General features: G+C 38.9%; 2 protein-coding genes across 3 annotated transcripts in view; both read right to left on the minus strand.

The window, feature by feature from the left end:
* Positions 1 to 539: 539 nt before the first annotated feature.
* Positions 540 to 13297, minus strand: LOC138023825 (tetratricopeptide repeat protein 16-like). 2 transcript variants are annotated; one of them, XM_068870915.1, is made up of 11 exons: positions 12854 to 13297; positions 11685 to 12020; positions 8949 to 9078; positions 8402 to 8515; positions 7389 to 7489; positions 6011 to 6169; positions 5080 to 5168; positions 3853 to 4097; positions 3099 to 3309; positions 2531 to 2664; positions 540 to 1388 (listed from the first exon to the last, which is right to left on the minus strand). In XM_068870915.1, the coding sequence occupies exons 1-11, from the start codon at positions 13165 to 13167 to the stop codon at positions 1215 to 1217; spliced, it is 2007 nt and encodes a 668-aa protein (XP_068727016.1). In that variant the 5' UTR covers positions 13168 to 13297; the 3' UTR covers positions 540 to 1214. The 2 variants fall into 2 exon arrangements, with proteins under 2 accessions (XP_068727016.1, XP_068727021.1); XM_068870920.1 differs by lacking the exon at positions 12854 to 13297 and adding an exon at positions 12472 to 12530 and having other exon boundaries at positions 11685 to 12051.
* A 4837-nt stretch (positions 13298 to 18134) lies between these two features.
* LOC138023934 (probable alpha-ketoglutarate-dependent hypophosphite dioxygenase) overlaps positions 18135 to 27625 on the minus strand; it is a 10697-nt gene continuing 1206 nt past the window's right edge. The window contains exons 2-5 of the mRNA XM_068871017.1: positions 26438 to 26529; positions 20997 to 21162; positions 19793 to 19964; positions 18135 to 18738 (exon numbers count right to left, since the gene is read on the minus strand). Of these exons, the coding sequence (XP_068727118.1) occupies positions 18284 to 18738; positions 19793 to 19964; positions 20997 to 21162; positions 26438 to 26529 (885 nt within the window). The 3' untranslated portion in view covers positions 18135 to 18283. The remainder of the gene's footprint in view (positions 18739 to 19792; positions 19965 to 20996; positions 21163 to 26437; positions 26530 to 27625) is intronic.

The following is a 27625-nucleotide window of genomic DNA, read 5'->3' on the forward strand; positions in this document are numbered from 1 at the left end:
CCTGCGTTATGATTGGCTCATTTGACTGTCGACACATGTCGTCATTGGCTAAAGTAATGTCATTGCACCCAAGCCGTTTGCACAACGCGGTTTTTTTTCGAATTCTTTTGATGCAGAGCCTCATATTCCATGTAGATTGCAATCTACATCCATAGATCATCTACACACGTTTACAAAACTCCATTTCAAAAAAACCCTCTGGGATTTAGAGCATTGGGTAGTGCACGATAATCCACACAAGGGCAAGTTGTTGAGGGCCTCTCTTTAGAAGTTATAGTTGGATGTGTAACTTACTAAAACACCTCAATCGATTGGATTTCAGAAATAGTCCTAACTTCAAATCATCAGGCCCGCTCCTCCCTGCTTCCGTTACAAGCCCTACCTAGAGTTTATGGAGACGGTGTTGAACGGGCCTTACGTAAAATAAAGCTTGTTGAGGCATGAATCACTGAATACAAAGGAAGCTAATATGTTTTGGCCAAAGGTCACCCAGAATTAGTTCTAACTCGTTCTAGACCAATTGACATATCGCGTCAGTATTGGCAGTTACTAAAATTTTCCATTTATTTTCTCCCTCCTTTGTGGTTCTTAAGAAAAAATAATTTACATGATTAGAATAAAAATATACTATTCTTGAAAATACATATTTACATGTATGATATCAATGTTTGTTTCCTCAAATTACAATCAATAAATTAAAATGTCACAGTAGGAATTAAAGCAAATTTGACGAAAATTATTGCAGCTACGTCTCAGGGAAGTTTCATTTTTGCGATGCGATCGCAAAGAGAATTCACGCACCAGTAGGAAGAAAAGTTTAACTACCTATGATTTTGAATGACCTGATTAAGCCGGCAAAAATAACCAGACTTTCTGCTACACCATAGATCAGGAACCATTCGTGGCATCGAGGACAGCACTGGCTCACTCACGAGAACTCTCGTGGCTTGCCAGATTAGAGTAGGTTCATATAAATAAAGACTTTTGCATCGTCCAGCCTTGCATTATACTTGACTTAATGACTTGCTTTCATCCAAACTTAAGGTGAACGTTCCGTTTCTAAGATGCATGCGAACACACAAAAAAAACATAACAAATAGCCTACTATAATTTCAACAACTCTATAGAACCAAACGGCTAGCCAGACCACTTGACCAGAACAACAAATTGACCCCAATACCGAGACAAGAATTAATAGCGGATAATACTCAGTTTTACGCGAGATGAACTAACAGTTTTTGAGAAGCCTTTGTTGTGTTTTGCTTCGCTCCAAATTTGACAACACTTCTGTCTGCACGCGCCGAAGAACTAAGCTTAGATTCTACTCTTGGGCCTTTCAAGCTTAAATCTTGACGAGCGCTTAAAGCTCTCTGAACTTTCTTTGTTGCCTGAAAAAAAGAAAAGACGGAAGAAGAAAGTGATTTAAGCCACCGAAAGGGTCGCCCTATCAGATTTATGGCTTAGGTGCGAAGCGTGTGAACGACAAAGTGCCGTAACTCATACGATAGACTAAACGAGGTTATTGAGGTTTTTTTGTGATATCTCAAAGCAATAAAAAGGGCCATTCTCTGTACGGATACTCTTTTCAGAAACCCCTTGTTACCATTGTCATTGTCGTTAGGATGGTCATTGTCATTTTCACTAGCGTTGGCATTTGCATTATCAGTGTCAGAGTCAATGTTATTGTCGTTGTCATTGTCAATGTCATCGTCGTTGGCAATGTCAGTGTCATTGTCGTAAATGTTATTGTCATTGTCATTGTCATTGACAACGTCAATGTCATTGTCGTTGGCATTGTCAATGTTATTGTCATTGTCAATGTTCTTGGCAATGTCAATGTCATTGTCAATGTCATCGTCGTTGGCATTGTTAGTGTCATTGTCGTTGTCGTAAATGTTATTGTCACCGTCATTGTCATTGACAACGTCAATGTCATTGTCATTGTCGTTGGCATTGTCAATGTCATTGTCGATGTCATCGTTGTTAGCAATGTCAGTGTCATTGTCGTAAATGTTATTGTCATTGTCATTGTCGTTGGCATTGTCACTGTTATTGTCATTGTCGTTGGCATTGTCAATGTTAGTGTCATTGGCATTGTCAATGTCATTGTCAATGTCGTAGTCATTGGCATTGTCAATGTTATTGTCATTTTCACTGCCGTTGGCACTGGCATTGTCACTGTCACTGTCACTGTCAAAGTCAAAGTCATTGTCACTGCCAATGTCATTGTAACCATCACTATTCTCGCAATTCGACTGGAGCTAATTGCATGGGTTGATCCTCTCTCCTCCACATGCCCTGGGCATTACACAAACGCGAGTAACAAGCTCCATACCAATGCCATTGTACCTCCCTTTGCGCGTTAATTTACATGATTGACAGGTGTATGGATACAAAGGAGACCGAAGACTTTTACGTTAATCTATTTCATTAACTTTACCATTTCAAGATATACTCAATCCACATGGTGAGCATCGAGATGGATTAATTAACGATTTTAAGGTCGCCTGCATATTTCCAGAAGTGTTACCTTTTTCTTTCCTTTTATTATGCTGACGTGAAAATCTTTTTCCTCCATACAAGCCCTCACTTCTGAAAAGCCTCTGATAGGTGGAAGCACCGATTTACTACTAAACTTGGCTACTGCTTTGGAATCCTTCACACCTGAGAAAACATTCAGCGACAAATGCAGTGGGTTAGAGCGGGCGTCAGTGGTGTCCAAAGAAATTTCGCGATGATTGCTACTCTTTGGAATATGCTTATAAATTCCGATATACATTCTCAACCAATCGAAGGTAAAAGCAAAACCAGACGTTTTCCCGCTTTAGATTGTTAGCCAATCAGAGGTAAGAGCAAAATCAGGCGTTTTGCTACGCTTAGCGGCAGCTGAACATATTTGGGAGGCGTTTTCATTGGCTCATATTGTTCTCGGCGTCACTGATCTTTATTAGGTTCAAAGAAATCCGCTAAAGAACCAAATTCTCCAAAACCAGAGTGAAAAAGGGAAACAGCCCCGCATAGTAGAGCATTCCACCTACGCGACAAACCTAACAATGCAAAATAGGTTTAGTTTCTTTATCATAAGTTTCAAATATTACCATTAGCAGCACGATGAGAGAATTCTCGGTAGCTGTTTGTCTCCCTTATAGCAGCCTCAACGTGACGAGCAGCTGCTATTCCCAAGTGACTCTTTGTGACGTCAGTGATCGCTCGCCCGGGAAACAGCCGTGAAAAGAGGGACACGATTTCTTTGTTTTGCGGGTCTAAATGCAACGACATAAGGACGTCTTGCCGAGCGCCATCCATGTCCTATATTGAAAAAAAGAAATTAAGGATAATGTTTCAGTTAAACCCATTAAAGCCTCCGAAACTAGTTCAGTAGCTTCAGCAGTAACTTCAGACTGAAGCTACGTTCCAGCAAAGCGCGTTCCTTCTAGTAAAGCTGGAACCTACCAAAAACTGGTTACTATGGTCTTTGCAGTTTTCTCTTACAAAATAAAGTTAGTTTTATTGTTGTTGTAAACAAATAACATGCGCTAACATTGATTACTAAAAACTAGACCATTGGATAACACAATTGTAGTGTTTTGATTGGCTTAGCCATCATGGTATATGAGCTATTATACCATGCTCTACAAATATCAGCAACTGGACGCATCAGTTTTTTGTTTTTACAAAAAAAAAAGGGGAAGATTTATCCATGATTTGTGCGCGTTTTTAATAAAACAATTATTCCACTCGTGTTTGTTGGATATGAGATGTTTATAGCCAACGAGGCGCGTATCTATCATGTCATATCCAACCAGTGCGAGTGGAATAATTGTTTGTTACAGCACAGTCGCTATAACTAACCTCAATCATATATCTAGCTCTGGCACGTGAAAGATAATACGCTCCGATCCGTGGATTGAACTGAATGGATGTGGTGAAGTGATCTATTGCTTCAAGATAGTGCCTGTCGTAATATTCTAGTATACCAAACTCGTTATAGACAACGGAAAGTCGACATCTGACCGCCCAATCACTGCCGTCCATCTCAAGTGCTTGCTGATAGTCTGACAGTGAAAAGTGCAGCTCGTTGAGGCGGAAGAAACAGTCTGTGGCGGCAAAAGACAAGAAAAAAGGTTAGTGATAAATACATGTTGCTCTCTCCAGGTGACCAGGTGACCAAAATTCTCAAAAGGTACGGACGCAGCTTCCTTCAGTTTTTAGTAACAAGGTTGTGGGGAAAGTGGGGATGTATCACGCTGCGTTTTACACCGGAACAAAAGCTTGGGTTCCGGGGTTCGGAATGCTGTAAAAAAAGAGATTTAGATTTTAAAATTTAGATTTAAAAAATCTAGATCTAGATTTAGATTTAAAAAGGGCAACGCTGTTCGGTACTCGCAGTAATGAAAATCGGTCTAGTCTGGGTCCGCTTTTGAACATGAAGAAGTGTTCTCATTAAAGGTTTTCCAGTGGCGATAAAGATGATTGACCATCTTAAACACAATATAAAAAAAAACAAGCCTTGTAAGATATCACGAACAGAAACGTTTTCTAACTGAACAAGTTACCGCAGAGCTCCATAGGCATCCACTGTTGATTGATGAACAGTATACACGTAAACGTTCGTGTGGTTAAAGGGGCTAGATCACGCTATTTTAGGTAACTTTATTTAATTTTGTTATAAATGAGCTCTAAACGTCAAATTGGCAGAGCAAGAGTCTTTCATTTGCAAAATTACGGCCACATAACAACTGAGAATGATTTTCCAGCTTTGTAAATGAAATTTTGATATAGACTGATATAAATTTGAAAAACGGTAGGCCGACGTTTTTCAAATTTACCAAAATTCAATCCATTTCAATCCTCTCCAGTTTTGTCCATCCATGTCCCTTCTTGGCTTCCCTGTGTTTTGTTAGAGTTCTTCTATAGTTTTGAACAGTTATTTTGATAGCTTAGTTCATTCTACGACCATTGGATCAGTGCTGAAATTGCCTAAATTTGCGTGACCTAGTCCCTTTAATCTATGGCGCCTTTTATAGGGAGTAGTTAACATCAACTCTTTTGCTTGACTTTGATAATAAGCTTATTCACCTCCTCTATTGATATATAGTCCTTTTTCCTTTTTCTCTCCTTTAATTGCTTTGTTCAACAAAACTAATGCTTCGTCATAGAATCCTTTGCTGAGGAAATAAACAAGAACATGAGCGGTGAATGAGAGACTGCTGTTCGTGATCAGAGCGGGATATTTAAGATTCTTACAGCCCCTTTCTTCCCAGAAGGTGGATGAAAAATAAAACCCAAACTTCTCCATTTTGAGGTTGAACGTGCCAGGTGTACCTCAACAGGCTTCCTTTATGGTCTGTATGGTTGTTGAGTTGGTGACCTGGGACACATTTCTCGAAAGTCTCGTTCACTTTTCGGGCCCTAAAAGTCATTTGTAAATTAAAGTGCCTTCTAATGTTTAAAATAGCCGATCTTTAAGTCAAAGTGATTGTTGTGTTCTTGGGCAAGACACTTTACACTCATGGTGCCTCTCTCACCCAGGTGTATAAATGGGTACCGGCAAATTAATGCTGGGGTTATAAACCCGGTGATGGACTAGTATCCCATCCAGGGGGGAGTAGAAATACTCCTAGTCGATTCATGCTACAGTAACCGGAGATAAGCGCCGGCCTGATGGGCTACTAGGCTGGTAGTAGACTTTACCTAAGATCACGGTTAGGGTTAGATTAAGATTGAGATTGGGAGCAATAACGTATTAGGCCTAAAATGACACATATTTAATCTCAAATCCAACTTTTGTGGGTTTAACTCAGTATTCAGCATATGGTGGAGTCATACATGGTGTTTTGGTGTTTCGTTTCATGTTTCAGTGTTTCGCGGTTTAGTAATGCCCATCCAGCCGAGGCCTAACCAGATGAGTAATGGGGATACCTTCTAAAGGCTTAAAGACAAAAGTAGTTAATTAGCTTCAGTATTAAATTGCAGCCATCATGACAATACATGTATAGGTCTAATTTACCTAAAGCACTCAACAGCAAAGTCATTATAGCACAGAAGAAGCTGTCTTTGAGCTTCCATGTATGTTTTGTTTCCCTCATTATGGTCTGTCTTGTCCATGGCTAAAAGATAATCATCTATAGCAGCGTTAAAGTCAGCCTGTAGTCTGTGTAAAGCACCACTGCAAATGTGGAACAAAACAAGACAGGGATACATTGTAAATATTATTGTACACAGTTTCCATCTCTTTCAATCCTCTCCAAAAAAGAAATAATCCAATTACTAATACTGGCTTGGGTTTGTAAGCACCTCCTCTTTAAATGCATTTTTACATATTTATACCCAACAAAATTAATTGCACCTGGGAATTAAATTATTTAAAGCAGACAAAAAGACGTTCTGAAAATGCATTAATTGATCAGTTTGAAAACACACTATTGAGCGGACAGGAAAAAATGGAGATTATAGGAAACAATGACCTTAAAGCGTGGCGATCGTCTTTAAATTAATACTTCACTTACAAATTGCTTTAGTTTATTGAAGGTTAAGTTTGCTCGAACCTTCAGTTTCAACAATTTCAAGAGACTGTCTTATTAAAAGGATTGGCTTTACAATTATTACACTTTATCACATAATGGCAATCTTGTAGTGTACCATATGAAACACTGTAATTATTAAAAACATATAAATTATATTTGCTTACCATGATGCACTCATGACATGATTTTGACAAAATACATGTACATGAAGAGGTCACCACTGTGACAGCAACAAGAAAGCCATCTAAAAAGATCCTATGTTTTGTATGAAAACGTTTATATCTCAAAAATTAACTCAGTGAACTAGAAAGTACCGGTAATCAACATGGTAGCTCTGAATCCGCAACAAAACTTGTAAATCATTTCAATTTAGCATGCTAACTTGAACTTTTGAGAAACAAGCATTTAAAGACAAACTATAGGGTGCTTTGAAATGAATTGCCAGTGTTGCTATTGGTAGCCTATTATCTCACACTAATGAGCACATTTATGATTTAGTATACAAGCAATAAATAATTCCTGCTTTACATGGTATCGACGGTGATAAATGCACAGTGGCTGCTTTAAGTTGGTAGTACAGTGTTTAATAGAGTCAATCCTTATACTGAATAGTACAGTTTCTTGAAAGTTTTGAAACTTGTTTTAGCCTGAGTCCTTAAAAGTATGGGAAAATTCAGAAAACATCTTAACATGCATTTGTTCACACTGGAAGTGTTATAACTTGTGAGGGAAGAGTGAATACAAAAAGAAAACATCTGTGTGGATGAAACTAGTTTGCTTGATCGTTGTCAATGAAAAGATATAAAGAGAGACATTTGTTTGGATTGGGGTGACACAATATTTTCTCAAATTTCAACTTACCGAAACACATGGAAATCTGCAACGGATGGATTTGTTTCTATGGCAATGGAGATTTTAGCCAAAGCTTCCTTATATTTTCCAACCAGATGTAACTGTACAGCCTAAAACAGGAAATAAGATACATGTAAATATAATTTTAGACCTTATGATGCCGACACATGAAACAAATGCAGCCGATGGTGATCGTCCTTACATTAATAGTTAAATTCATAATTTGCTAGAGCACAGTGCTAAAATGCATTCGATCCGAATGACAGCAACCAGACAGTCAAATCATTCCATGCCATGCCTGCTGGAAAGGTAGAATGTTATCTCTGAGCACCCTGTGGCACTCCTACGTGTATCAATAGGCCCATTGCAGGACTTGGACATTATTTCACTTATCAACACATGATGCTGGCATTAATATCAGCATGACCTCTCCCTTTCCTTTTCTGGGATGCAGGGATGGCACAGCGGTGAGAGTGCTCAGCTCCCACCAATGTGGCTCCAGTTCGATTCCCACACTTGGCGAGTCTACATGTGGGTTGAGTTTGCTGGTTCTCTACTCTGCGCCGAGAGCTTTTTCTCAGCTACTCCAGATTTATTTCCCCTTTCCTCAAAAACCAACATTTGACTTGATTTGAATTCATTGTTAATTTCAGTTTACACTCAACTGTGCCCTCAATTTGTGCTCCACTGCGCTTACACATGTAGGAAGACTAGACACTTATTATAAAGTTCCATTCCTTTCCTTTCCTTTCCTTTCAATTCAAGGTAAATACTATGTTGTACAAAACAAACCTTTCAACTCAGTGGCAACTAAAGAAAATAAGAAAAGTGCTTCAAAATGGAGTTTGCAATGTTGCAAAACTGTTTCGCAAAACTAGTGCAAACAACAAAAATTATAAACTTAAGCATGTAAATACTCTAGAGCCATTTCACTGCCCCTCATGACTGCTTGGCCTTCCCAGTAAATACATCATCCTACTAATAATGGTATTGAAGAGATCTAGACATGACCTCTTTCTGACCTGTTGTCTGCAGTCTTTTGCTCTTTTTTCAAGTGAAGCCATCAGTGTTTTTGCTTCTGTGTTATCAGGTGCAAGACCCAATGCATCCTTGACATCATAGTAACAAAGTGTGGACTATAAAACAAATTTAAATATCTGATAAACCTCATGTACTATGTGTTCCCTCAAAAAAACAGCCTTCATTAAAACTTTGGAATCTGACAGCTTTAAAGTACTGGTCACTTTTCACAGGTCACTCATTACAAAACCTTTACTAAATGCTAAATAACGTAGTCTTCATTAGGATTTGTTAGGCCTAAAAACGATGTTTAGGCCTAAAGTTAGTCAATTTGAGGGTTTTCGGTTGCTTTTATAGTATGGGTAAGACAATGACCTGAAATGATTGACCTGCATAGTGTGGCCTGTGTGTTTTAAACCTGCCATGATGAATCACAGTAAAAGCTTATCATTGCCAAATACAAGTTTAAGTTTCAATATTATCGCAACAACTACAGCTGCAGCAAATTAAATTGCTGATATTACCAATGATGTAAATGACAGTGCTTACATTACGGAATAACTCATGTAGCCTGGCTCTCATTATAAACAGGTCAGGATTGTCAGTTTCTTCCTCAAGTCTCTTATTCACAAGCGCCAAGCATTCTCCATGTCGTTGCAGAGCAGCCAGGCATGCCACACTAATAAAAAATGTACATTATAAATGCTTTGTCCCTGCAATGTTTGAAATTATTGATATTCTAGAATTACAATAATAAGAACTGTATATAGAACGTAAAGATTCTGAAAACATAACAATCCAGGCTGCACTGGCTCCAGCCTCCTCACAAGTTCACTATAATTGTCTTATGTCCAGAAATTCATTGAGAAATAACTACATGTAGATGCAAGACATAACATAACCTATTTGAAATTATAAGGTAGGAAATACAATACAATACATACTTAATTGACCTCTCCCCATAGGGGCTTTTCAGGGCCAATGAATCAACGAAACAACAGAACACAACAACTACAACTGTTAAGAATCCCAACTGGCCGGAGGCAAACCAGTTGGCTATTTACAAGTGCAGCTGGGAAGTTGAACCAGGGACTACCAGGAACAAATTCAGCGAGTGGTCAGAGAGGGTCTTGAACCCGGGATCTCCGGATCTCAAGGCAAGCGCCCTAACCACTGGGCCACACTGCCTCCGGAAATGCTTTGACTTAAACAGACAATTTATTTCTGTTATCAAAATTGGGCTTGCATCTTAAGTTATACGAATTTCCCGAAATAGGTGAACTTGTGAGAAGGTTGGAGCAGGTGCAGCCCGGATTGTTAATATGTTTTTGCAAATTATCTTTACTAACAAATTATAAGGTTTAAGCTTAGAGTAAAGGTTAGCATTATTTTCAGGTCAGGGTAAATGCAGCAGTTTATTCTTTTATTAATACTTGAGAAGCAGCATTTGTTAGACACATTGTGATATTAATTGTCTGTAATCTGAGTCACAAGTGATTGTTGAAGTTGTGGAAAAGAACAAGGAGACACTTTGTTACACTTCTTGAAATCTATGTGCATCTAATTAATACATGCATTTCTGGATGTATCATTCTGCACAAGTTGTGAGGAGTGGGAGAGACGATGGCATAGTTGTTCATCAACCATGTCTCCCACCAATGCAATTTAATGTAGGCTGTGTTCCTGTCAATTTCAACCTGGCCCCAGTCATTCAAAAGGTGGATATATATTAAACACTATCTGCCAGATACGGGTAAATCACTATCCAGTGGATAACTCATAGCGAAACCAATTATAATAATAATTGCGCTATCCAATGAATAGTGATTTACATGTATACATGTATACTAAGCGTTATCCTCCTTTTGAACAACTGGGGCCTGACTCAAGTTTTTTTTTTTAAGGTGATCCAGTTTGCTTCCCTTATTAAAAATAAATCAACTTCCAGCTGTAATGACATCTGGCTTATGAGCTGTGCTCATTAGAACCTTTCTGAAACTTGACTGAAAGCTTCCAACATGTACATGTAACTTACAAATTTAAAAGTTGACATTACAAGGTCACTGAGCAGGAGCAGACATGCAAGCCTCTGTTCAAGGTTACAACTTCTAAATTTATTACTTTACATTGACAGACAAGGAGATTCCAAAGGATCAGGAACAAAAAGAGGATTCTTTGGGAAAAAATTGCACATTAGTTACAAATCCCCTAAATTGATCCCTGACTGGCAACAATGCTCACAGTCTTGATAAATCTAGTGGGATTGGGTGGAAACTGAACCTTAAGAGATCTGCAGTTTTAAGATCCTCCACCCTCAACACTTGACTAAAACGCATTGGCATAGATTGCTCATTGTCTATGTTTTAAAATTCAGGACAATAATATTTTCTTTCAAATTTAAGTAAAAAGCTTTACACAGATAACTGGCCTAGATCACACTAGACCAGCAAATGCATTCAAACTTTTAACAGCAAAACCTACAAGGCTTTGATCTGAAAAAAGTAGCTCACAAAACTTAACCCATGCATTCAGTTGAACCTTGATGTGGACCCGAGTGAACACTTGTATGAGAATTAAAGGCTTGGCCTCGGTTGTTCAAAAGGTGGATAACGCTTATGATCCACCAGATAATCCAGTGGATAAAGACTAGCAAAGCCAATTGACCTATCCAGTGGATAGAGCTATCCACCCTTCCAACAGCTGGGGCCTGAAATCTACATACTCTTTGGCTTGGTTACTATTACTATTAGTGTGGCCCAGTGGTTAAGGCGTTTGCCTTGAGATCCGGAGATCCCGGGTTCAAGACCCGCTCTGACCACTCGTTGAATTTGATCCTGGTAGTCCCTGGTTCAACTTCCCAGCCGCACTTGTAAATAGCCAACTGGTTTGCCTCCAGCCAGTTGGGATTCTTAACAGTTGTTGTTGTTCTGTTCTGTCGTTTCGTTGTGTATCATTGGCCCTGAAAAGCCCCTATGGGGAGCGGTCAATTAAGTATGTATTGTATTTAACCCATTGACTCCTATAAAAGCGGCTTCCACTGACAAGTAAAATCATAATTGGTACGTGTTAGAAAGAAATTTATCTCACTCCTTGGAGTCAATGGGTTAAGTAAATAATTACAGTTGTAAATATCATTCTGATACCAATTTCGAAAAAATGACAAATAACTCACAAAAACATTAACGAAATGAAAATCAAATTTAAACTGTTCAAAAACTTGTCCTGATATGTGTGAAAGGGGTCAACGAGATACAGATAATAAATGAAAACAAGACAGTGTCAAACCTCCTTGTGTGGTAACCAATCACTTCAGGCTTCATTTCTGCGGCTCTTGAAAAGGACTCCAACGCTTCACTGTAGAGCTTTTCATCAAACAAACACTGTCCTTGAAGGAAGAAGAGGAATGCTAATCTGGAATACATTTGTTCATTATCTGGGTCTAATATGCAAGCTTTCTTGAAGTTTAAAATTGCTGATTGAAAGTCACAAATCTGTAGACAACTCTCTCCTCTTCCGGTGTAATATTTAACAACTTCTGGTTTCAGGAAAATAGCTTTGTTGTAAAAAGATATGGCTCGATTGTGATCACCTGATTCCGATAATCTGCAGCCTTCAATGAAGCTGAAAAAGACAGAGGAGCAATTTTAATATACTCATGCAAAGCTTAAAGGGCTGTCAACCCTTTAAGTCTACAAATATTGAGAATTGAGAGGGATGGGATGATAGATGACATCATAACGCTTGTGACGTAAAGTTGGAAACCAAAAGCTAAAAGTCCTAAAAACCCCTCTGAAGCGAAGTAAAATCAATCGAGATCTTCAATCTCCGTGATTAGACACAAGCACACAAGACCTCCCGCAACTTGGGCAAAAAGTCAAAACATGCGCAAAAAGGATGTCATTGGCATTGCAACATTTAATTTGATTGGTTTATTTTGGACCAATCACATTATTGCTTAAAATTACAATCTGTCAAATTAATTATCAACAAACAACCACAACGAACAGTTTACCGGAGCCTTAGAAACGTTTGAATTTTGTTATTTAATAGTCATGATGATAAAATAATTTACAAAGTATTTGTTGTGAAAGTCGATTCTCACTAGAAATGACAAACTTTGGTCACTAATCTGGAGATTTCAGACCATAATCTTGAGACCGGGAGATACGGTCCAAAATTGAGTCTCCTGGATTATTTAATTTCCCCGCATTGGCCTCCATTTCACGCTAGATCCAGTCCAGTTGTCAGAATTGGAAAATGGCCTGTTCACAAAGATGTGCAATAATAAAATCAAATTCGCTTTAATTCTAAAAGCAGATTAATGCCATTTTTAAGTTCAACAACACACTTAACCATATAACCATAACATTAAAATGCAGGCAGATCATGTAACCTTCTTTTGAAAGTTAAATCATAAGTCAACTGTAAGCACAATTAATAAGACTTCAACTTACTGTTGTTCAGCTTTTGCGTCTATGACAGTTTCAGGTGTCAAAAGTGCGATGGATTTTCGTCGGTATTGCGAGTGCGGTGTGTTTGTGGTTGGTACTAATTCAGCAAGACGAAAAGAATCGACAATGGTCTTCCTTCTCCTTCGAATTTCTTGGGTTACTTCGCGGTTAAGAACTGAGGATTCGTCCCCGCTGTTCCCGTCTGATTCTGAAGGATGATCGACGAACTTGACAATGGCCTTTTGGGGTTCTTTGACCTTATCCTCGTTTTCTTCGACATTTTCGTCGGGTTGCTCAACTGGTGTGCTTCTCGACATCTCTTGCAATCAGGGTATCGTAACTACAAGATGATTGTGTGTTGGGTTCTTTTATAAAGCGATATATTTTTCTCGGGAGCTCAAGGAAAGCCATGTTCATCAGCCATATTTGCCTTGTCTCAATGGAAACGTAAACATGACACCGCTCTCGCATCGCTGGCTCAGAAACTTTTCGCGGTCTGGATTATAGGTACCTCATGTATCTCTTAACATAATGTATCTACATGTATTGCGAAGACCTCCACCTTGAATTGGATATCCTGGTAACTACTTCGTGTAGGAGTTTCAGGAATGTAATAAGACAATTATTTCATTGGGCTTGTTGGATATGAGACTGGTTATAGCCAACTTGGCGCTACGCGCCTCGCTCGCTATTTACCACGCCAAAAAGCAGTAATATGATTGGTTAAAAGAACCAAAAAGATCGTGCTGCACGAGCGGCACGCATTTTTGAACATTTCTCTCCCGTACTCATCAAAACTACTGAAAAGTCTGAAAACGCTTTGGCGATTTTATACATGGCACTGATTTTATTCAACTTAATTATTGTATATTCCTGTTAAAATTACAGCCGTTCAAGAGTTACAGCAGTACTTTCCATATTATTGCAATACACGTTGACATAGACATTGTTGTTGGAGATGCAAACTGTGCAATCTTTTCTTATTGTAATATTGCCAACTAGATAAGTTGAGTTGCAGTACTTTCGAATAAAAAAAATACAACTACTGTTGCGGGGTATTTTGGAAGTCTGATTCCAATCTGTATTATATTAGCTTATATTGACTATTTCACGTTTGGCACTTGTAATGGTACAGCTTGTTTGGTTGTGCGTGATAACGCGAAGGCGGGTAATTCAGCAAAGTGAACACGTATGGTTTTGATTTGAAGCTTCGCGCGCGCTAAAGAAAGCCATAATAAACTTAAAATGTTCATATATTCGGATTCTTCATTTTATTACCTTTTCGGTGATATATAGTTTGCTGAACTTTTACCGAATATAATAATAATAATAATAATATTGCTAGTGCTAATCACCCTTACTTGCAGTCGAGGACTGAATTACGAAGGGCGCGGCTCACACCATCGGGCTGAAAGCATACAAAGGCGCTTCTGGCTGTCGCTATACAGTCCATGTTTGATGTCAGAGCACATCACCACAGCTAGATGTCAATTAGCTGTGAGTCGATTTTGATGAGGGAGGAAAACCGGAGCACCCGGAGAAAAACCCTCCAGTCAGGTTGAGATCGACTGAAACTCAGCCCACATGCTGGCCAGAATTGAACCCCGGCTAGCAGTGGTGGGAGGCCCGATAGATAACCACTAAGCCACCCTGACTCCTCTTACGAAAGATTTCCGGAACGCATCCCAAAAGGTTAGTAGTAACCTTAAGGCACAAGGTATTTTTCCTTGAGGTAGTCGAACTGCGAACTAAAGCTATAAGATTGAACACACTGCGATTTTCGGAAGTTTGATGGGTGGAAGCTTAAAATGTAGTTTGGCGATTATTTGATCTTATTTGACAGAATTGTGAAAATGGGTGTAAGCAAGTACGGAAGTTGACTGTTATGTTTCTGAACACTGAAACATTAGTGGCACAACTACTTTGCTCAGTAAGATTTATATGCGAGGACTTAATCTAGATGAGGAATCGTTGTGAGTTTTCCCTCTTACATCATGATGTGTTGTTTCATCGAAAATTTACGGGACCTCGTGCTCGGCGGCGTTCTGCTCAAATGCGATGCATTCTGGTAAAAACTGGTGGATGGCGCAGTGTATTCTGGCTAATTATGATGCATTCTGGGAAAAAAGTGGTGAATTCGAGAATTCGTCCTACCTTCTCATGAACCCCGCAGAATATGTTGCTGCTCGTTTCTGCGCTCGCTCCGCAGCAAAATATTTTTAAGCATGGTCGGAAGAAATTAAGGTGGCTTACTACAGTTATCCGAAGAAAAAAATATCAAAATTTTGAAATCTGTAAAATTAAAGCAAAATGATGTCTCTTGTGAAGTGTTGATCACTGCAATTGATGTAAAATGTAATTTTACCTAACAAATAAATACAAATCAGGGGAAAACGCTTAATATAGTGACGGACTTCCTGGAGGGGGGGACTGGAAACTAGGCATTTCAAAGGTCTTTTTCTCAAAACCTAGCCGTACAATCAGGGTTAAAATTTTCCGAATTAGTAAACAACATATGGACAAAACCGTCAACATTTTTTTCAAAAAGTTCTATCAGACAGTTTTTCAGTTATTATTAAAATAGACGAAAATCGACGTTTAACTATTTATTTCTCTACATAATTATTTTTTCTCGCTTTCGGAAATCCTGAAAATTTGAGGTGGGGTTGTACGGCTGGTTTTCGAGAAAAAAGCCTTTGAAGTGTCTAGTTTCCAGTCCCCCCTCCAGGAGCTCGGTCACTATGTTTAGCATTTTATATTTATTCATGTTGCCATAGAAACGGCATATACGTCAGCTTAACTATCAAATAACCGAAGTTCGTGTCGTTAACTTGCTTGCTACCATTTTTGGTGACAAAAGGATCAGGGGTTTTATTAATTAGAGAAAAAGGTAAATGAAACATAGGTATCCAAAACTATGTTCAGCCACCTTTAATTCTGCCACAACATCGTTCCCAGGGTCTCCATTTTCGTTGATCGACAGAGACCCTGGGAACGAGGTTGATTCTGTCGATCGACTCAAATTACACGCTCTCATGCAAATATTTATCAAAAATTTAGGTGTAACCATCTTTGAATTTTTGCGAAACGGACGCTTGACTCCAACTCTGCAAATAAAATATGTACGTCCATTGCATGTTTTCAACAAAAAACGAAAATAATGTAACTGATCGTCCGGGACTTTCTGACAATGGCAAAAGTTAAGGCCAATCTGCAAAAAATTTCGTGACATACGGTATGTCGGATCCAGGTTGTTTAATCGGACTCTGAAAAATTTAATAAAGGGGGTAGTTTCTAAAAAAACTGTGGTGCTGAGTCGGTAGGGAAGTAGTACGCAAAAATTTGGTTTTATCAACGGAGTTGATATGTAAATTGAACACCGTACAGGGCTTCTAAAAGCTGACGTTTCGAGCGTTAGCCCTTCGTCAGAGCGAATCGAGGAATTATGGGTTGTGTGTAGTTTTTATAGTAGAGTAGGAGCTACGCTATTGGTGGTAACATCCTAACTAAAAAGTTCCCCTGTTTTTTTGTCGCGTTTGAATGAAATTAGTGAAGGTTGAGAGAAGATTCTAGCAGTCTCGGGATCATTTTGGAGTAATTTAAAGTTATTAAGAATGATTGATTTTTTTTAACATTTAAATGAGCATCACTAGATGGCTCCATTTTGCCCGCTCGGGTAGCCAATCACAATTATTTATTTTTATTATTATGATACTTTTGACTGTGTGATTATGAGGATGGAAATTGAGGGTGAATGGAATTGTGTCATTCTTATCCTTTTGTGACAGTAATCCTGAAAAGACATCATTGTCTTATCCTTTTGTAAAATGATGATGAAAATGATGATGACGTTTGTAATGCTGACTGTCGATCAAATTGTTGGGCACAATGATGGCCCGCTTTGACCACAGAGACAGGATAGCCACGTTTTTAGAAAAACTGGCACATCTCCTCTGATTTGCTGGAAAAGTCGGAGTCATCACTACATAGACGTCGAAGTCTAAGAAATTGAGAATAAGGAATGAAGTTCTTGACATGAGATGGTGTGACGATGAATACAACAAATAACTTTGAGAATCGTTTGTAGTGTACACTGGTATATAAATCGTTGCCACTGATAGAATCCGAAATTTCCCAGGTATATTTAAGAGCCGGATGAAAAGAATTAACGGAGGTTATAAATTGATCAAGTTCGTCTCTGCTGGATGAAATAGCGCCGATGCAGTCGTCACTGTAGCGGCCGTAGAGTTCAGGTTTGGGGCAGTTGCACTGATTAAACATTGGTGTTCAACATATCCTACAAAACGATTGGCATAGCTAGGTCCCATTTTTGTACCCATCGCTACACAATTAATTTGTTTGTAATAGCTGCCGGCGAATGAAAAACAGTTAAGCGTTTAACCTATTTCTGCAAGGCGGAATAGCCTTTCCGAGCTTGGTTCTTCCACAGTGCGTTGATCGAAAAAAAAGTCTAAGTGCTTGAAGACCTTCGCTATTAGGAATGACTTTGTATAGAGATGTAATGTCCATGGTGAATTTAAGTTTGTATTGGCCGGAGAAATTTAAATCGCGGAAAACTTGTAGTGCTTGTGTACTGTCTATAATGATGGCAAAGATTTGACGATAGGCGTCATAATTCTGTCTAAGTAACTAGAAATGAGTTTGGGAGGTCAACTACAGGCAGAAACGATAGGGCGACCTGGGTTGTCCGGTTTGTGAATTTTTGGCAAGTAAATGCACGAAGTTCTAGAGGTGGTGATGATGAGATTAGTTGCAGTGTCCGGTAATTCTTGATTGACTATAAGATTCTAAATGGTGTCTTTGACAGGTTTTTGATTTGTAGAGGTGATATCTTTCTCGACTTTGGCATAAAATGAGGTGTCAGAAAGTTAACGAAATAACTATAGCGCCGCTTTTGTCGGCCGATTTGACAACTATGTCATTGCGTTTACTAAGATTTTTAAGCGCCGCCCACTCTTCCGAGGAAAGGTTGGAAAATTTAGTGTTACGATTGAATTTAAGTTTGTGAATGTCATGATGGCATTTTTTGGTGAAAAAATCTAAAGAGGCAAATTGTCCCTCTGGGGGAAGCCATTTAGATTTGCGAACTTGAAGTGTTTCAAAAATATCTTTATTAGAAGTGTCCGAATCATCCTCTTTGTCATGGAAAAAGGCTTTTAAATGAACGCGCCGAAGGAATTAAATATTGACGAGCTCGTTTGCCCAGGAACCCAATATGATCCCGTAAAACTAAGCTCTACTTATTCAGTCTGAAGAATTGATATTTCAAGCAACAAACATTTTATTTTTGACAATACAAAGCGTCTTACATATCCCCAAATGCGCCTGAAAAGTATCGGGGCTTTCGAGAAACGCCCGCTGGGCCTTTAACTAAGAAACAATCGTAGTTTCGTAAATTTCTGCGCTGAATTTTCAATTTATATCTGCCTTTTTTGTGATTCCTTCCTCGTGTGAGTTGTCGTTAAAGACATCATATCCTCTTTCGTAAGGAAAAGGGAGGGATATTGGGATATTTACCATACGAGGAAACAGAGTCGGCGTGCCGCGAACAATCGTGGAACAGAATCGTGCCCAGTCTACCGGCCCTTCGACACCATACCCCTCCGGTCCGACAACACCAATGAGAGGCCAGGAATCTGCAGCGCAGTATTGAGTGAAACATACCCTTCGTGAGCGACTCGAATTGTTGGGGCGAGAGGCATGCGCAGTGCGCACATGATGGAATGACGCACCGCCGGCTGGCACTTCGATATCCACTGCATTTCTGGGGTTAAAGTTTGTATCGTTGATCGCTGACACAAAAACGCCGTCTTGAAAGTGAGAGAAGAGTGGTTGTTTGTGAGTTCCCGGGACAACCTGTAGACATCCTTATAAGAACAAAGGAGACAAACAGCAAGCGTTACAACTCTTCACAAAGTATTTCCCACATAAAAGACTGTTCACGAACTGAGGGCTGTGAATAGAAACTCAAGATTGTATAGACTTTGTCCAATTTACGAAATAGGTTATGACGCCAAGTCAAAAGCTCAAGCCGGGACTCTTCGTTTTATCATATTGTTATGACACTATTCAATCGACAGTGGTAGAGCAAGCTGTAGCATTCATGGTAGATTACCTGTGTTTAACATCTTTTATGTTTTTTTGACATTCATATTAATTTACCACTCCCCATGGGGGATTTACAGGGCCAATGACAAGAAATCAATAAAACACTAGAGCAGAAGAGTAACAAAGGAGTCGTCAAGAATCCCAACTGACCGGAGGGAAATCAGTTGGCTACATATATTCAAATGCAGTCGAGATGTTGAACTAGGGACAACCAGGATCAAATGAAAGCAGTGGTCAGAACGGGTACGGGCCTTAATCACACGCGCAGCGACCATGTTGAGTCCCAAGGGATTGAAAAGTTTTGTTTTTACACACCGAAACTCGTTCCCAAACATTTCAACTCGAGGCTCGGGGTACGAAATCTATTGTCTGTGGCCAATATGGCCGCCGTACGAATAAGGCCCATTGAACCCGAGCTGTCCGGATAACAAGTCAAGCGCCCTAACCAATGAGCCGCACTACCTCCTCATACTTAACGCGCTTACAAGTCTTATAACAATGTTACAACGATAGAATGGTAAGCTCGCTTCAAAATCCAAATCCTCTTGCGGGCTTCACACGTGAACTGTCTCTTTAAAAAATCACCAGCAATTGTATTTCACTTTTACTTTTTCTTGTCATTTTAGTGCTCAATTTGTCTTTGTAGTATTAGCAAGAGCTGTAGAGAAGTGAAAAGCTAAGATAGAGGATGGCTAACTAACATACTGGGTGAGGTGTGTGTTTTATTGTGGTGTGTATTTTATTGCGTTTTCATTGGGGTGAATTAAATTAATTTCAGTACAGTAACATTGCATGACGATACTGGGTCCTTACCATTTTCCACAGTAGAGTCATCTACGGCCAGCCCTACAGTAACTATGCTGTCATTCGTATGCGGGAGAAATGCCCAGTCTTGGTGCCACTTGATTCCTCCTGAGCCATCTTCACCGGGAAGTTTCATGTGAATTTTCTCTTGCATAATGTAACGAATCGAAGGGCTGTCAACCTGAAATGGGTGTAGCATTTAAAGCAGGAATTTAAGCAACAGAGAACTTAAAACTGTGATAAATACATAAACCTAGTCTACCACCAATCAATAAAAATTTATCCTTGAAATTTCTCCTAAAAACGTCCTTAAGCAAAGGCCTTTTTAAAAAATTCATCATTATAACGAATAAAAAATAACGGGGGAAAAAGAATCGTTTAAAGCTGTTTAATATATAAAAAGTCTTTTCCCGTTCTGTTCGTGGCTTGGCAAGTCCTGGAAGGAAATAGTTTCTAGATGTCGGAAGGGTGTACGTTCTAAAAGTATCGAAGTTTTCTGGAACATTAATTCTTACGGTAGCCAACATTGAAAGGCAAGTCAATATACGTCTTGTATATTCTTACAATATCATTCATTTAATTCAGTAAAACTGAATATCCCACCCTCACCTTTATCGAGTTCTCCACTCTCGATCCCAAATAATTTCTCTTTCGTGTATATTATGATAGGGCGCACACTTAAGACTCAAGGCTCAGGTGACAAGAGTCTTAAATTTAGTGGTCTGATTCGACTTTATGAGTCTTCTCCGAATCTGCTAAGTCCTAGAATGGCCAGCTTTTATCAGTGCCCAGGCGTCTTCTTCAGTTATTTTATGCTTCCATTCAAATTCCATAATCCCATACGTTACTTCCAGGTGATCTGGTGACGTAATTAGGAGGACTGGGGAGAAAATTTTATCGCCCTATCCCACAACCGCGCGCGGCCTTGAATGTTATTTCCGAATTCAGCATGGCAGAGACGATGTTAGATCTTGGCAGTTTCCACTTGAATGTTTATTCAGTAACAGGAAATGTGGGAGACACGGAATGATCTGTTGAGTTTTGGTGATGGAAATACTGCAGGAAATTTGGAAACAAAACCTAAGGCCGTGCGCGGTTGTGGGATACGGCGTTAAAATTTTTCTTCCCAATCCTCCAAATTACGCCACCAGATCACCTGGTAAATCAAACACAACACTAGCATTGGGAGTTCAGGGACTGCCTGTAATCATACCAGTTGTGAAATGATGTCGAGAAGTTTAGGATGTCGTAACGCTTTGTGCCAAACAGGGTGTATCAACGAAGGGCATATGATTCGTGAACGCTTTAACAGCGATTTGCTGGATGAATGGCCTTCACTGAAGATAAAATACTTATCTGATTTCGTTTTCCTCGTGCTCCTATGAATAAAAAAAAAAAAAGAACAACAAATTATTGACTTAATTCCTGACGGATTTAGATCAACGGTTTTTGGTTACAAATTTTCAAATTGGTTCTTTAATATTTCCATTAGTTTTCAGTTCGGTCATTTGAAATCTATGACTAGACACCTGCACAACCATTTTACAATATCATAAGTTTTTATTTTAAATGCAGGAATGTTTCAAAGAAGAAATCGAAACAAGGATGAGAAGATGGAATGCAAAATCGTTTAATTCGTTCCAGTCCAGGCCATATTCGAACAGTGGTATTTCTGGCTAATCTCTACATGTACCTGTATGTACAACAACCGTCGAAGTACCTTTGATTTACGGCTGCTTGTTGCTAACATGGTCCTATACACCATAACCCTTTTTGAGACGGATATCTCGCCGTCCAACCACATTTGCTGCAGAGAATCTGAGGACAAATCGCGATACCGGGAGCTCTCAGCTGTACTGTAGCGAAGAATGCATAGTTGTATTTTTAACAATAGTTGTAAGACGGGTTTGTTCCAAAGGATTATAGTCCTTATTCAAGAAGTTTTGAGAATCCAGTCATTTGCTTATAATGCGCCGATCAGATCGAAACTTCAACATCTCCCCCCCCTTTCCCGGGCAAACCCCGGGCGTTTGATTATCGTCTGTGCCCAGGGAGTGGCGAATTTGACCTGCGTGGGGTGGGGAAAATTGAACCGGAAGAGTCAGGTTTCAATTTTTTTTTATCGGGCGTCGAAGTCGCTAACAGCCATAAAACACGTGTTTACATGGTTTAGACGAGATGGAAGAGTTTAAAGGAAGAGTTTAAAGGAAGAGATATAGCATTTGTGAGCAATTGGTATACAAAAAAGGTCTTCAAAAGTTGGGGACAGACAGACAAATCCGAAGGCAGGGTAGGGCATTTGAATACTATTTTGGCCCGAGGGAAGCGGGAATTTGAACGATCCGATCTTCAAAAGTTCAAATGCCCGTGGTTTGCCCGGGAAGGGGGGGGGGGGGGGGGGAAATGTTGAATTTTCGTGTTGATCGGTGAATAAGCTTACTTGAAAGGCAATACGTTCACTTTACTAATCATAGAAATTACAATTTCCTCGACTGTGATTGCTTGAAAAAACTCATATTTTTCACTAATTCATTTGTCAAGTTGTTATCGGACAGTTCAATAAAGCCAATAACATTCAAATTTGTAGTTTAAATCAACCAATCACAACCTTGGCTTCAATCACCATAGAAACAGTGTACAGACTCCTAAATTGGGGATTTCTTTTTCTTCTTGCTTGCTTGCTTTCTTTCTTTCTTTCTTTCTTTCAGAGCGACATTAAATAATTTACACCTCCTTTGCCCGTCTTTTAATGCAAATTTTGCCTTTCTTTCATAACTTGGCTCTTCTTCTTTTCTCGGAAATTGTAATTTTGATGATTAATTGGCAAGAGGACTCTGTGTCGTCCAATTCAGTCTGTAATCATACTCGTGATAAACAAATTGGACTCCAACGTATAGCTTGGCTTTGTACTTGTTTATTTTGTTTTTGTATTATGCTGTACACTATTTTCGTTGTAAATCTCAAAATATAAGCAACATAAGCCTTTTCAAACTTTTCAATTTATTTATCACCGAATTGGAAGAGTCAAATTCCCAAATTTTGCGCAAATCAAAGTTCTTGTATACATGTACAAGCTTAGATAAACCTAAAAATACTATCACTTAATGGGAGGGGCCTAAATAAGACGTCGAAGCGAAGACAAGCATTTAGATGGCTCCATCAACAGAAAGTAGATGTTATTTTTCTACAGGAAACATACTCGTCCATACAAACTATATAAATTTATGGAAATCCGAATTGGGCGGAAATTAATTTTTTCGCCAGCCATGGATCAACAACACATAGCCGTGGTGTAATGATATTGTTCAAACCGCGACTTGATGTAACGAGTGAAAAAATTATTTCTGACAAAAATGGTAGATATATTTTAGCAGAAGCAGTTGTAGATACATCAAAATTTGTTTTCCTAAATATTTATGCGCCAAACGATCCAGCACAGCAAGTTAAGTTTCTTTGGGACTTTTCTACATCAACTCTGAACAAAGTTGTTAATGAAAAGGTGTTCCTAGGTGGAGATTTTAATTGTGCCCTAAATAACATTGACAAACGTGGAGGACACTCCTTTGAGACCAAAAAAGTAGTCATCAAAGAAATCAACGAAATAACAAGGACCTTAATTTGATCTTGTAGATATGTGGAGACAAAAGCACTCCGGTACTCCGGGCTACAAGTGGAGCAATACATCTTTGAACGTTCAATGCAGCTTAGCTTTATATTTCTTTCCGTCTCGAAACATACAGCACTTAATTACCGACTGCCAAATAGCTTCTAACATTTTTTCATATCATTCGGCACTACAGCTTTGTATAAACCATCAAGCCAAACGGGGGCCAGGATTTTGAAAATTCATTAACTCGTTTAATACTCACAGCTGTACTCACTGACAAAGAATATTAGGAGCTTGTCACCAAAAGCATTCCGAAATTTGTAGCAAAATATGTAGATCTCGTAGATAAAGGGCTATTTTGGGAAATGATAAAAATAGAAATCAGGGCCACAACGATCTTGTTCGCGAAACAAAAAGCTATAGACATAAACGAGATGAAGAGAAGAAGCTTTTTCAACAGCTCAGTACCTTGCAAGAACAGCTAAGAGCTAATTTTACGGATGGCATCAAAACTGAAATGGATCGCGTCAAGAACAAACTTAAAAAAACATTCGGCACTTAGAACTCAGGGTGAAATGCTCCGCAGCAAAGCTAGGTGGTATGAATTCGGTGAAAAAAATTGCAAGTATTTTTATAATTTAGCAAAAAGAAATCATAGGAAAAAACACATTACTTCGCTGACTTCCGAAAACGGTACGATTTTCTCTGATCCCAAATCAATCCTAGAAGAAGAGGTCAACTTCTATGGAAAAATTTATCAATCCAAACAAACAAATCCAGAAAACAAAACTTTTGCATCGTTTTTTAAATATGAAGGACTTACATTCCTTGACGATGCTGAGGCTAACCAGTGCCAAGGAATCTTAACCTTAGAAGAATGTGCGAAAGCAATTAGCAGTTTTCAAAATGATCAAACACCTGGATCTGATGGCCTCACCGTTGAGTTCTATCGTCGTTTTTGGCATCTGCTAGGAAAATTCATGGCAGAGAGTTTTAATTTTGCCTTTCAAACAGGGCGTTTGTCAATCTCCCAAAGACAATAAGTGAATTATTTCACTTATTCCCAACAAGGACAAGAACTTAAAATTCTTAAAAAATTGGAGACCAATAACCTTGCTCAATACCGATTATAAATTAGCTACTATAAAGATATTGCAACGCGCCTAGAAAATATATTACCACAGATAATTCACCCGTGCCAAGCTGGTTACATAAAAGGAAGATATGTAGGAGAATGCATCAGAATGATTTCCGATAATGTCGTTCACTAGACAGGAAAATGTGCCGGGTGCAGCAGTGTTCCTTGACTGACTTCGAAAAAGCCTTCGATTCAATCGAATAAAACTACCTGCAAAAATGTTTAGAAGTTCTTCGCTTTGGCCCTCAACTTCGACAACGGATAAAAGTCTTTTGCAACGATATCTTTAGCTGTGTGCTCAACAACGGTTATGCAAGTGAACACTTCTCGCTATCGAGAGGAGTTCGGCAAGGATATCCTTTGTCCGGTTTACTCTTCATTATCGGCTTAGAAATTCTCGGCAACGCAATTAGACAGTCTTCTACAATAAAAGGTATCGACATCACACCTGGAAAAATAGCAAAACTTGCAAAGTATGCCGATGACACCACCACTTTTGTCAAAGATGATCAATCGATAATCAATCTGTTTAATCTACTGGACAATTTTGAAAGTGTCTCTGGCCTTCGGATAAACCAGTCCAAATCGGAACTCCTATGGTTAGGCTCATCACTTCTACGCAAAGATAAAATCTTGAACCTCAAACTTTCCGAAGAACAGATATATGCCCTCGGAATTTACTTTTCTTACAATGAAGAACTAGCAAAGAAAAAAATCTTCTATGACAAACTTGTACCGTTAAAGAAAATACTTAATATCTGGTCATCAAGAGACATCTCAAATTTACGGAAAATTGACATAGTCAAAACACTTGCGCTTTTGAAGCTAAACTTTGTTTGCAGTGTTCTGGATACTCCTGCTTCCTTTACAAGTTAATGAAATAATTTTCAATTTTATCTGGAAATACAAGCAGCCTAAAATTAAAAAATATACTATTGTAAAATGTAAAGAGGAGGGAGGTCTAAACATGACTGACTTTACAGTTTTTGATAAAGCTTTAAAATTATGTTGGGTTAAGCACTTGTGTTCTACCGATGATGCACCATGATGGAAAGCCGTTTCAAAATCTCTGTTTGCAAGTGTAGGTGGTACACTGCTCTTTCATTGCAATTATGATGTCAATGTCTTAAATTTAGACAAATCATTACAGCTGTACCAAAATTGGTACATTGGTACATTGGATGTCATCGTGTTATGGCAAGAGTTAATCCACACCGTACCCGAGACGAAAAGCCGGCATATAAAACTAAACGAACGGTCAGTTTTCTACAGAAATTGGGGGTAACCACGCATTTTTCGAAGATAATTAATCAACAATATCTGTAAAAAGCTTTAAAATACAACGCTATGTATGGCGTCCTTTTACAAATTCAAGCATAATTAACTCTGAAAAATGCGTGGTTAACCCCAATTTTCTTTTTGATACCAAGAGCACTTGCTAAGTTCTGCTTTCTCCGCATAGTTTTGAACCGCGCAAAAAATATCCCTGTATTAATAAGCACCATCAATAGGAAATCCGAGTATCTCGAGATGCGCAGAACGTATGCGCAATAACAATAGTAGGCACCGTCCTTAAGTTCTCGTTCCCAATGCCGCGCATATTTAAAATTTCATTGCGTCATTACAACTGGCCAATCAGGCGCCTCTCTAAGAATTGCTGCGTAACTAAAATTAGATTTTTAAAAAAAATTCCATTAGAAGAGGCCCCTGTATTGGGGATCTGTTATCTTACCTCATTTTCTCTTGATAGAATTAACCGCCGTTAGCCGTAAACTAGATGATTAGTGGTACCCGTGGAATGTCTCGGTTGAGTACAACTGATTCATTCCTTCGGTAGTAGTTTTGTATCCTGATCTATTATTTTGAAAAATATATATACAAAAATTATAAAAAAGACCAGGACACTCACATTTCAATTAACTCATCCGAGGCTTGAGTGAGCTCCTTTTTTTCATCTTCAGTTAAAATATCTTTAACCACCAGGAAGCCATTCTCTTCATACTTGAAAAGGGAGAAGAACATCATAAGTCGTATCAAGATGGAACATTGCCGGCACACCTTAGTTCCAAATACATCTGATTACCTGCGAAAACTTAAGACCCCTTTCGATTGACTGGGCTTATAGCCTAGCCTGTACGATGTGTTTTACTTTTCTATAGATTTCGCGGTCTCTTATTTTAAAGATTGCCGTTTTAAATCCCTGGTCGTTCTTTAGGTGCTCAGTTCCCGATTGCAAAAAACGGTTTTCATCAATACGCTGGTGCAAGTGCAGCGGCTAATGTAGCCGACATACTCTGCATTACACAGATCACATCGGAAATAGCACACCACGCATTGTTGGTTGATTGCAGCTAGGTGGTTTGAGTTCACGTAGTTTAGTTAATGTCTTCACCGATCTTGCCGGCAACTTCTGAACACGGATTGAATATTGTGATCGATTTTCTTTCTGAGATCAGAGAGTCGTTTTCTCTCTGCATTTCAATCTTAAATGCAATACCAGGGAATAGCATTTTCGTTCGCAGGTAATTTGACTAGCATATCAAGAGCTGCCTCACCAACGCCCACAAAACGAGAGATGGTAGAATTGAGGAGGCTTTAAGGGTACTTGAGGTTCGCAAACATCAACTTACGGAATTAAAACTAGAGGCGACCTCAGCAGTAACTTTTCTGTCCTCAAGAAATGTAAACAATAGTTAGACTGTTTAATTTATGAAATGTTCTTCATAAAATTGAAGAACTGCAAATCTGAACGTGGAATACGAAACGACAGAAAATGTAACTATCTTTACGACCTTTATCTTTGAATGAACGAAGCTACTACAGAACTAGAGGGAAGGCCTCCGACTCAACCTTCAAAAGATTGAACTTCCCGTGTGCTTTTACCGCCACCCCACCCCACCACCGGAAAGCATTGTGTTTTTGGTCGCTTGGGATTAGTCTTTATTTGGAGTTGTTTAGTTTTCTGTCTTTTGTTTCTTTTGTTTTACGTAATTTGTGCCACCCAAATATTGTAACAAAGTGTGGGATACTTACAGTTTTTTGCACAAGGTGGTAAGGAAATTAAATTATAATTTACTTTACCCTTCACAATCTTTTA

The sequence above is a fragment of the Montipora capricornis genome, chromosome 2, assembly GCF_036669925.1.
Source record: "Montipora capricornis isolate CH-2021 chromosome 2, ASM3666992v2, whole genome shotgun sequence".
NCBI lineage: Eukaryota > Metazoa > Cnidaria > Anthozoa > Scleractinia > Acroporidae > Montipora > Montipora capricornis.

Excerpts from the sequence above, each read along its gene's own strand:
- LOC138023825 (XM_068870915.1), bottom strand. The coding sequence starts at position 13,167 with ATGTCGAGAAGCACACCAGTTGAGCAACCCGACGAAAATGTCGAAGAA. Across the intron at positions 7,490-8,401 it reads CAAAAGACTGCAGACAACAG|GCTGTACAGTTACATCTGGT; the intron begins GTCAGAAAGAGG and ends TTCCTGTTTTAG. Across the intron at positions 5,169-6,010 it reads TTTGCTGTTGAGTGCTTTAG|CAAAGGATTCTATGACGAAG; the intron begins GTAAATTAGACC and ends TTATTTCCTCAG.